General features: G+C 46.7%; 1 protein-coding gene across 6 annotated transcripts; it reads left to right on the top strand.

Annotated features, from left to right (window-relative positions):
• The first annotated feature begins 1386 nt into the window (after positions 1–1386).
• On the top strand, positions 1387–9861 carry Zbtb18 (zinc finger and BTB domain containing 18). Of its 6 annotated transcripts, XM_052200386.1 has the most exons (5): positions 1387–1695; positions 3080–3186; positions 3832–3912; positions 6173–6860; positions 6973–7070. In XM_052200386.1, the coding sequence occupies exons 3-5, from the start codon at positions 3900–3902 to the stop codon at positions 6980–6982; spliced, it is 711 nt and encodes a 236-aa protein (XP_052056346.1). In that variant the 5' UTR covers positions 1387–1695; positions 3080–3186; positions 3832–3899; the 3' UTR covers positions 6983–7070. The 6 variants fall into 6 exon arrangements, with proteins under 6 accessions (XP_052056346.1, XP_052056341.1, XP_052056343.1 ...); XM_052200381.1 differs by having other exon boundaries at positions 1388–1695; positions 6173–9861; XM_052200382.1 differs by lacking the exon at positions 1387–1695 and adding an exon at positions 1724–1870 and having other exon boundaries at positions 6173–9861.
• Positions 9862–11667: the final 1806 nt, after the last annotated feature.

Below are 11667 nucleotides of genomic sequence, written 5' to 3' on the forward strand. Positions count from 1 at the left end.
TAGAAACCATCGCTGTTTCCAACAGAAGATCAAAGTTTTAGGAATTTGGGGTAGTGTATGTGTGCGTGTGTTCATTAGCAATTCAATATGTCTGATTTGCCCACACAATTACTTTCAACTTCTTTACTCATTTGTCCTGGAAGAAAGAGAAAGCAGATTTTGCTCAGCTGCAAGGTTTCCTGGTGAGTTGGTTAGCAACAAGGCTTGCCAGTCAGGGTTCACATAGCAAAGAGTAAACACATTTCATTTAGACAATTACGAGTGTGTTGACTTCCTTGCTATGCAGCTTTCTGTCTTATTGTCTTGAATCATTTTCTCCCCTGCTTGTTACTCAACTTTTTACTTGTGTGTTATTCTTTTCTTCCATTATCTTGAGAGCAGAAATTTTCTACATTTCCTCCTTGCTGGTTAGTCACAAAGAACAGGTAAGAAGGAAGTTTAACTGAAGGGAGAGGTGCCACACAAGTCTCTCCCTCTTCCTTACAAAGCCGTGGCTCCTTGCGCACCAATTAAGGAACAAACTAAAGCGTCTACAAGGATCAATCTCACTGGAAAGGTCTAAGACTGGTCTCGGGGCAATGTCTTTGCTTGACACGAAGAGTACAGACGGGACGCGGGGGATCGTGAAAAGAAACGCAGCTGCAACTTGAACTGAGGACGCCAGGAAAAGGCGCCCCGCACAGCCGCTAGGAGCTTGCAGCTCGCGTGCACCTGGTGACCGACAAGGCAGACCGGAGGCGGCGCGTCCCCGAGGACGCGGCCCGGGCGTGCACCGCAGGAGGGCCAGACCCAGCGGCCCCAGGCTGGCCCTGGCCAGCTGCGGCCCCGCGCGCTCGGCCTCCCCGGGACACCTGCCCCGAGAAAAAGTATACTTATGGCCGTCGCGGTGCACGAGGACTCGCTCGCTCCACACCCCCGGAGCGCGCTTGTCTCCAGCCTGGAAGCAGGCCCCTCCCCACGCAGCTGTCGCCGCCGCCTGCGGGCTCCTTTCACTTTCTCACGGCCAAGTCACCCAGAGGGGAGCCACTGCCGCCGCCACCGCCGCCGCCGCCGCCGCCACCGCTGCGGTCCGCGAGCCCCGCCCCTCCCCGAAATGACCACGCCCACCCAACAGTCGCTGTCTGCGATTGGCGCGCGCAGGCGGCAGCTCCTGACCGTCACTCCTATTGGTTGAGCTTCCCCGTCAGTCCCGCTGCTTCTCCGCCCTCCCGGAATACCGCTCTCCTACTGGGCGCTACCGAGGCCGGGGGCGGGCCGGAGACCGGGGCCCGCCGCTTTCGCTCAATCGCTGAGCGGCCGGCACGGGGCGGCCCGGCCGGGCGGGGCCACATCTGGGCCGCGCCGCCGCGTGCGTGCGTGTGCGTCGTCCGCCCCCCGCCCGCGCCCCGCCCGCCCCGCCCCCCGGCCCGGCGCCGCGCTCACCCGCCCGCCCGCTCCCGCCCGTGCGTCTGGCAGGCTGCGGCCGCCGCTGGGCTGCTGCCATGGGGAGCCGTTGAAAGAGTGGGGCCCTGTGGCTCGGCCGCGCGCCTCAGGCTGCCAGCGCGGGCGGGGGGCGGCGGGGGCGCGCGGGGCCCGGGCCGGGGCCGGCGGGCGGGCGGGGGCCGGCGGAGGACGCCCACAAGTCCAGCGGCGGCGGCGGCGGCAGAGGAGGAGGAGGAGGACGCGGCGGGGACGCGGCGACTCGGGCCGCTCCGTGTGAGTCCCCGCGCCCGCCCTGCCCCGCTGCCGACCGTGGGCTCCCGCCGGGCGGAGTTAGTTAGTGCGGCGGAGGCAGGCGGTGCGGGCTCGCCTCGCCTCGCCTGGCCGCGCTCCCCGGCCGGTGCAGCTGCGGCGCGGGGCGGACTCGGTGCAGCTGCGGCGGCGCCTCCCGGTGCGGAGGGCGGGCGGGCGGGCGGGGGAGGGGGCCGGGCCGCCGCAGCTGCAGCGCCCGGGACGGCCGCGGCTCCGGGGCCGGTGCAGCTGCAGGGCCGGGGGAGGGGGAGGGCGCGGCGCCCGGGTTGCGGTTGCCGGGAGGCCCCGGGGGCTGGCGCGCGGCAGCGGCAAGCGGCGGGGGAGCGGTCGCCGCGCCGCTTCTTGCGACTTTTCTTTTGTTGTTGCCGCGACCCGGTCTGTTTTCTCGGCCGTTGTAGAAGGTGCTTTCCTGCTGCACCGGCTCTCTGCCCTGCACCTTCTTCCCCGTGGTTTTACCCTTCCTCTTTCCCTGAGTGCTTTATGCACCGCGAACTGCGCGAAGATTTGCATCTCCTCTCCCACCCCCGAACCTCTCACACACCCGGGGCACCCTGCCCCCACCTCTGAAAAACAAACCCCCTAACCTCACAGAACCTCCGAGGGTCCGCGGTGGAGGTGGCTGGGTTGATCCGTGTAGTGGACGTCTTCGGGCCATTGCGGTGCTTGGGACTCATTAAACTGTCACTCACCCCCACCATCACCCCACTGGGTAAACGGGGTGATTAATGTCGGATATAGTGGAATGGGGCGAGGACATCTGTGGAAAAGAGGGTGTGTGTGTGGCAGGGAAGTAATGTATCTATGTGCACAGAGTGCCGAACGAGTTCAGAATTATGTCATTCACCGCGAAGTTAGAGAAAGTTAGGTTTGTGACTCGTGAGCGAGAGCAGGACACAGTTGGGGTTTTGTTCTCCAGCTCCCTGCCTGTTTTCAAAGGCGAGCCTAAGTGGTTGTCGCCTGGGTTGGGACTCTTGTGCCTCAGGCCCCAGCTTCTTTTTTCTACTCCCCAAACTCCCCAAGGGTCGGTGGAGATATGTCTGATGTTCATAGATGTCGCAGCACCTTGCAGGGCACCCAGCGACCCAGCCCCGGTTACATTAACATTTCATCAGCCATTAGAAAAGATCCACAAACTGTAGCCAAAAAGTTCTCAAAGTCTACACTCGGCCTCCCACCCCTCCTGGTGTTCACAACCCCTTTGCCCAAAGTGATAGGGACCAAGGGCGAGACAAAAGTGACGACTTTTCTGAGCAGGAAGACAGATATGTGGTCAAACAGCCATTCTAAGTGGCTGTAGCAGGTTTTGTCAGTTTATTAATTTGCCTCATTGAACTGAAATACTTTCCAGGATTTCAGAAGGGCAGTTTGAGTTTGTTGATGCTGAAGTGGAAATTTGCACTAACGGTGGCAGTGTGAACTATTTTCCTGGGAGGTGGTTCCAGATAAGTTGCTTAGGTAAGAGTGAAACAATAAGGTGAACCACGCTGAAGTAATAGTTCTTAATAAGTCTGCCAACAATTTGGAGAGGGCTGCCATTATCTCTGCAGGGGAAGGGGGTAAAACCATGCTGTAATAATGTTGAAACGGGACTAGAGATGTCAAATGGATTGGTTTAAAAATATCCCTAAGCTGCCTTTGAAAGTAGACGTTGGAGTTGAATAAAAGTGAATGTGGGTTTCCTGAATAGCACGGAGCTAGTGTGCTGTCATATGTAAGCCAGTCCACCAACTTGAGGCAGAAGTGTTGCGATTCCATAAATACAGTAGGACTCCATATGCTGAGTTTTTCCATTTCTTCTGTTAGAAAGTTTGGGGGGAAAAAGGAAGACTTTGAAGTATTTTGTTTATACTAACAGAAGAGAAAAGTTCTCCTAAGAAAAAGCTGGTGGCAGGAGTGTAGAGGAGTAGCATATGGCATTAGAGGAGCACAGCTGGAGGTAGCATTTCCATCTGAACATGATGTCAGCGCAGCTGACAGCCTGCCATCCCTCAGCCTTTTATTCTAACACACAGACAGGGAGTTAGTGTGTGCGGATCTGTGGTGGAGAAGGTATCTCATTCCTCTCCAACATCATCTCCACTTTGCATCTGTCTCTCTTAGTCTGCTTTTCCCCCGATGTAACAGACCTGCAGCCGGCAAGCCTCGGAGGGAAGGACTTAATCAAGTTTATGTGTCCTAAAGGTAGGAGCAGCAGGACGCTAGGCTGAGCATCTTCCTGTTTGGGTGTTTTAGTTCATTTTTTTTTAAAAATCACAATACTTTTCTAATCCACTTTATGAATAATATGTGAAATTGAGCATGAAGTGATGGTCTTACTGGAGTTGAAAGTCTTGGGCTTGCTTGGTTTACAATTTTATTTCTTCTATTTGAGCAAGTAAATAACTTTAATACATAGAAATATTTCAAGTTTTCAGATGGTAAGAAATGCTTTGGAATATGGCTTTTGGAGATCACTGTGGATTAAGATGTCTTTTGTTCACTGCTGTTTAGATTCTTTTTGCTTGAGGGGGGCAGAAATAGTAAACTGTCTGGAATCCAGCTTTCAAACTTACACGAGATTATTCTGGTTAAGAAGCTAGGTCGTGTAATTAATTCCACTGTGAAACTTTATTCTTCAAAACATTCGGCAAGCATTACCGAAAGCAGCATACAGCTGTAGTGCTTTTGAAACCGGAGGGTTTTTGTTGTTGGGGTTTTTTTGTTTTGTTTTTTGTTTTTTAAGAAGGAAGGAAGAAAGAAAAAGAACTTTTGTTCTTAGGAGAATAGTTTGACCAGTTTCCTCATTTCTCTTTCAAATATATATTTAAGAGATCTTTTATTTCAACATAACAATAATTATTTGCAGGAGTTTTTGTGTTAGCGACTAATTTAGAACTTGTAGATGTGAGCTGCCTGAATTGGCCAGACAGCTGTAATCGCACTCCTCTATTCTTAATCTCTTTATCTGGGCAGCAGCTGCCATATGGCCACAGTCAGCTGGATCAGATGTTTATAAGCTTCCTTCTCCGTCCCTCTCTGTCCTCTCAGCCTCCTAATTTGATCACGGCTACCTTGTGAGCTACCCTCCAGTCTTTATTTTTAGCCCTCTCAAGGATTAGGATTGATGTTAGCTGTGGGGCACTTAAAGTGATTGTATTGTAAATCTTGGTTTATTCTCTTGGTGGTGTCTTTCAGAAGGTATGGGGTTAGGATGAAAGTTTCTCTGTCTCAGCATAGTGTGGAGGAGAGAAGTCGTTTCTGAATATTAACTTCATATCCATCCTCAGATGCACTTGCTGAGGTAGATGGTGGGGAGCCCTGCCTTTGGTCCCAGGATGGGGAAGTGGGTTCCGCTGATCTTAAGGGAGTTTTAGCCACTACAGATGAATTTTGACGGATCTTTGCCTTCCCTTTCACCCTCCTCCCTTGCCAGAAAACATGGCAAAGATGCATAATTGGAAGAATAGAAGGTACTGGGAAAACAAAATATATCAAGTTATTATTGAAACAAAGTATTTTTTGTTGGATACCTAAGGCAGAGCCAGAAAAAAGTTTATTTATTTTGTTTTTTTTTTCTAGGAAGGCTTTAAAAATACTAAATATTTAACTTACAAAGTTTTTGTACCTCATTTTATAGTGCTAAAAGTTTGATTAATTTTAATATGAAGTTTCTTTTGCCCTATAGCAGATCAAGTTCAGATGAAAATTTTCAGAGTTAACAGCCTCTCTGGTTGCTAATATTGTTGAAGTAGAGGATCTACAAAGAAACAGCCCCCCCCCCCATTTATTTTTAAAATGTTTGGATTTGTTCATAGTAAAGATGATCTTTCCCATCTGTCGGTGCAGTTCTGTCTGATCTTCTGTGTGTACAGTACCTGCAAATCTTACAGCACCAACATCTGTTCTTATACACAGGGCTTTTGTTGTTGTAACACTCTGACTTTAAAAGTAAGTTGTTTGCTGATTTCTGGACTAATTATGCAATTTCATTTTTTTCCCCTCAATTCAGCCACATGTGTGTGTTCAGTCTGTGCTTTCTCAGTAGTCGGTTATCAGAAGTGATACAAAGACTGGCTGGACATGTTTTCTCAACTCTTCCAGAATTTGTGTGGGACTTTGCCTGATATTTTGAGTTCTTTCCCTTTGAAGTTAAAGCTGTCTTTTAGGTTTTGCGGGATGTCATTTATTGAGTTGTTGGTTAAATTTCTGGAAGAGGTCTGAATTCTTGTTCTCAGTAATAAGCTAAAGGAAGGCTCTAAACTTGACCAGGAGTTCTGAGAGGGGTGAGCGAGACCTTGGCGAGTGCATTTAGGTCGAATGTGTGACTTGGGAGACCTTGGGGTGTAAGCATGATTTAAAATTCAGACATGTAACTCTCCACCACTAAGGCGGATATTTTTTAAGTGGGGACTAGAGTCTAAATTTCTGACTAGACTCTAATGAGAAACTCCTCTTTCCCCAGGTTATGAAGACAGTATGGAGTTTCCAGACCACAGCAGACATTTGCTGCAGTGTCTGAGCGAGCAGAGGCACCAGGGCTTTCTTTGTGACTGCACTGTTCTGGTGGGAGATGCCCAGTTCCGGGCACACCGAGCTGTACTGGCTTCATGCAGCATGTATTTCCACCTCTTTTACAAGGACCAGCTGGACAAAAGAGACATTGTTCATCTGAACAGCGACATTGTGACAGCCCCCGCTTTCGCTCTCCTGCTTGAATTCATGTACGAAGGGAAACTCCAGTTCAAAGACTTGCCCATTGAGGACGTGCTAGCAGCTGCCAGTTATCTCCACATGTATGACATTGTCAAAGTCTGCAAAAAGAAGCTGAAAGAGAAAGCCACCACAGAGGCAGACAGCACCAAAAAAGAAGAAGATGCTTCAAGTTGTTCAGATAAAGTCGAGAGCCTCTCAGACGGCAGTAGCCACATGGCAGGTGACCTGCCCAGTGATGAAGATGAAGGCGAAGATGACAAATTGAACATTCTACCCAGCAAAAGGGACTTGGCAGCTGAGCCTGGGAACATGTGGATGCGATTGCCCTCAGACTCAGCAGGCATCCCCCAGGCTGGCGGAGAGGCCGAGCCACACGCCACAGCAGCTGGAAAAACAGTAGCCAGCCCCTGCAGCTCAACAGAGTCTTTGTCCCAGAGGTCTGTCACCTCCGTGAGGGATTCGGCAGATGTTGACTGTGTGCTGGACCTGTCTGTCAAGTCCAGCCTTTCAGGAGTTGAAAATCTGAACAGCTCTTATTTCTCTTCACAGGACGTGCTGAGAAGCAACCTGGTGCAGGTGAAGGTGGAGAAAGAGGCGTCCTGTGATGAGAGTGATGTTGGCACTAATGACTATGACATGGAACATAGCACTGTGAAAGAGAGTGTGAGCACTAACAACAGGGTACAGTATGAGCCGGCCCACCTGGCTCCTCTGAGGGAGGACTCCGTCTTAAGGGAGCTGGATCGGGAGGACAAAGCCAGCGATGATGAGATGATGACCCCAGAGAGCGAGCGGGTGCAGGTGGAAGGGGGCATGGAGAGCAGCCTGCTTCCCTACGTCTCCAACATCCTGAGCCCCGCGGGCCAGATCTTCATGTGCCCCCTGTGCAACAAAGTCTTCCCCAGCCCCCACATCCTGCAGATCCACCTGAGCACCCACTTCCGAGAGCAGGATGGCATCCGCAGCAAGCCTGCCGCCGATGTCAATGTGCCCACGTGCTCCCTGTGTGGGAAGACTTTCTCCTGCATGTACACCCTCAAGCGCCACGAGAGGACTCACTCGGGGGAGAAGCCCTACACGTGCACCCAGTGCGGCAAGAGTTTCCAGTACTCGCACAACCTGAGCCGTCACGCCGTGGTGCACACCCGCGAGAAGCCCCATGCCTGCAAGTGGTGCGAGCGCAGGTTCACGCAGTCGGGAGACCTGTACAGACACATCCGCAAGTTCCACTGTGAGTTGGTGAACTCCTTGTCGGTCAAAAGTGAAGCGCTGAGCTTGCCCACTGTCAGAGACTGGACCTTAGAAGATAGCTCTCAAGAACTTTGGAAATAATTTTATATATATATATATAAATTATATATATATATATATATACATATATACATATATATACATAGATCTCTATATAGTTGTGGTACGGTCTAAAAGCAGTCTTGTTTCCTGGAACTGAAAAGTTGGGATCTTAACTTGTTTTTGCACTTTAGAATAATAGCATGAGAATCTCACTAACTTAGCATTCTGATAAAAGAAACTAGAGCAAGTCACAAGTAGAGAGCTGTCTTTCTTTTGAGGGTTAGGCCAAGTTAGCCAATAAAACCTTCTCAACAAATGGTTCTGTCACAAAACGCTTTCACATGGCTTACTTTTGTACACACTGCATTGTCTTGAGCGCTTTCCCTGTGCTCCACACTGTTTTGTTCTGTTTTGTTTTCAGAGTAGAAATCCCCTCCAGTTTATTAGCCTCTTCATATGTCTCAGATTGCATGAATATTTTCTGGCTGTTGGAAACCTGAATGCTTTTAGACCCAAATGGAAAATTTCTGAAATGCTGGATTATCTATTTTTAAACAAGCAGTTGACTTAAAACTCTCTGTGGCAACTTCTGGTTTTCTGATGGTCCCAGTGAGAGAAATCTGACAGTACACTGGGTCACTGGGACTGTCTCTGGGAAGGTTTGCTTGAGATGAAAAAGGATATTGCAGCTTCAGCAGTGTTGAACTGGGTGTTTAAAATGTGAATTACTGTTCTTGTATACTGTAATTGATTACACGGGCTGGGGGGGGTGTCAAAGAACTTGACAGGTTGTGTTGATGCTCTTAGTTGAGTCTTGAAAAGTAAATATTAACGCTACAGAAATGCATGAGTTTCAATATATTTTTTGTCTTTGTTTGCATTGTATAACTTTAACGAGTGAGTTTAAAATTATTTAATTTCCTTAGAAGAATAGCACCATTTGGGAAAAAAACTGGTGTTACGAAGAACATAAATGCACTGTTTTTATTTTTATTTTTATTTTATCTAATTTAAATTGACTTTTCCCACGTCTCTAAGTTTGAAACTGTTAAGCTGAATAAAAACTTAAGCTGCAAATTGATAACTTCGCTACATTACAAGGAACATATAAATGTTTACAAACGGCTTCCAGAATCGCATGTGCAGTGTGCATTCATACCACACTTGTAATTGCACAGAACCCAAGCCAGCTCAAAGTTTAGGTGTACACACGTACCCAGCCGAGTGTTTTTAGAATAACTACTGCACAAATTGACAATAGGTCATAGGTCATTCTCTCTCTCTCTCCCTCCCTTTTGCTTCCCTTTTCTTTTTCTCCCCTATTTCCTTTCCTTCCCCCTACCCCCTAACTCATGAAAAGATTCTATGGACTGAAAAAGCCCCAGGCTGAAAGGACTGAACCGCCTTGATTGACGTGGGGAAGGGGGTTAGTAGACTGTGTATCAGCAGCAGAGGCTGCAGCCCGACGCCGTGTGGCTCTGATGGCCAGCGTGCAGGGCAGAAGCATTTTGCACACTGTTTGTTTTCCTGTCTTGCACTTACAAATAAGGTCTATGGGAGTAGCATGGAAGACGGTTGTTGTTTTTCCCTTTTTCTTTTTTAATTGCTTTTGTTTAAAATTTGATCGCCTTAACTACTGTAAACATAGCCTATTTTTGTGCTTAAGATACTGAATGGAAAACTCCATTGTGTGTTGCTGGACTGTTTTGGAAATATTTGGTCAAATGTATGTTAATTTGGCTGTAATGGCATTTAAAGCAAACAAACAAAAAAAAAGCTGTGAAAATGGCCTTGGAGCATTATCTTTAGTTACTTGAAGAGTTTCTAGTTTTTTTTTTTAATACAGTTTATGTTAAAATAATCTTTATTAATTTAGAGAAGACAATCAATGTCTGTGAAAGAACGGACTTTTTTGGATTTTTTCTTTCTTTTTTTGTGGTCATTGTGAGTGATTGCTTTTTCTTTTCCTTAGTTTCACATTCTTCCTTTGTTCTAAATCTTAGACTGACATCTAGCTTTGACAATCATAGTATGTTTTATTTCCTGAGGGGGAATAACTTATAATGCTGTTTAGTTTTGTACTATTGGTGTGTTGGTGAATTTTTAAACTGTGTGCTAACTGCAATAAATTATATGAACTGAGAATTCCCTGTGTGCTTTTTGTATTATAGTCGCACGGCAGATTTTGACGTTGGTATAGTGCATGGCATCCTCATTATTAGACTGATTTAGGGTTCCCCAAATGGAAATGTGCACATTCTCACTATTTAAGAAGACACTAAGTGCACATTGAAAAATATCTCTCTCTCCAGTGTAGATCAAGACTGTTGAGATAAGAACTTGAACTGGCAAAGGTAGGTTTTCATAATAAGTCGCACAACTACAAATCCATACACAATGCAAGTCACTTTCCATGCGAGATTTTATCCTAAGTTGATTGGTCAAATCCATTCTGCCATGTTCTGGCTTTAAGTGGAAAATTGAAGGAGACCGGATGTCTTAATTTGGAAGACTGCTTGGCTAATGAGTGGAAGTCTAGGCAATTGGATTAGCAGGCATTCAGTTGTTCAAGATGAGCTGTGTTATGTCCTTACCGCACTCAAAAGATCAGTGTTTGAGTTCTAATTTTAAAACATATTTAAGTAAGGCACTATTAGAACTATCCCTCCCCTTTGTCCTTGTCCCTGCCTCAATTTCTTGCCTGTCTTGTTGGGTTTGTGTCTGGTGAGGGCTGGCTGACTCTTGGAATTCATAGAACACATGTATATAGAAGGACTTCGGCACACTGGCCCTACATTGCAGTGGGGCCCAGGTCCTAAGGTGGTATAAATGCTAAAATCTTAAACTATCCATAACTCCTAATCCTAAAGACAAATATAGAAATAATTTTCCATTATTACTGTCAAAGGTAATTACACCAAAAAGCCCACAATAAGGTTAACTTTTTTTTTTTTTTTGTGGGGGAATTCAGAGTGTGAAACACACCATTTAGAAGCTCTTCGATGGCTTTGGCTAGAAACCCACAAAGATTTTAATCATAAAGTATAATAATAAAAATTTCCAGTTTGGAGTGATACATTGAGTTTTTAACGGAGGAAATGATACAACTAACACACCTCAAAATTGGCTTTAAACAACTGAACACTGCACATGAAGGGGCAATTTTCATTTGGTCTCTACATAGCTGTCCCTGAGCAGCTAGCTAGTGAGAGACTCTTCCCATTTTCCTGTGAGTTAAAGCTTTCTGAAGAGGCTGAGCGCTCACATCATCAGTCCCATGACTGTCTTCATTTACCAGGCTTCACAGGATAGACTCAACATTATTCTGACTTAGATTTAGAAATAACTTCTAAATACCGCACAACAGGCATAGAATGTTATTATACAAAGGGTCATAAGAATCTATTGTTCCTCCACTGCACTGAAGAAAGTTGTCATGCAATCCAGTTGGAAACCTGTAAAATCAGGTCCTCCTTTGACATCTGGCTGATTCCTAAATACACGCTAAAAATATGGTTTCACTTACTTTTGAAAACATCTGTTTCTTTCAGATAATCAATTAGGCCCTGGATTGCTGTGGGCCCAGCATTGTGTGCTAGGTGTACCCTGGGGAATAGCCGAGGAGTTGAAGACACTAAGGATGCTGGTTGGGGATTTCCTTCCTAGTTAATTATGCTATCAGATTAATAGGTGAACCAAGTGATTTTATCCTTAACGGACTTCACATGGGCCTCTAAAAACAGGTTTTTGGAAGGTTAGAAAAAGATGAACACTATTTAAAATGATATATTTACTCATATTAAGTATTTAAAAAAATGCTTGTTTCCCAAAGTAATTTTTTTATTTGAACTACCATAAGAGAAATAGCTGTATTTTCTTTAACCTTGAATTTCGTAGTTTTACAGATCAAATTCACATAAAATGCATTTTATAAAAAACCTTGAGCAATCC

Source organism: Apodemus sylvaticus, chromosome 12 (genome assembly GCF_947179515.1).
Source record: "Apodemus sylvaticus chromosome 12, mApoSyl1.1, whole genome shotgun sequence".
Lineage (NCBI taxonomy): Eukaryota > Metazoa > Chordata > Mammalia > Rodentia > Muridae > Apodemus > Apodemus sylvaticus.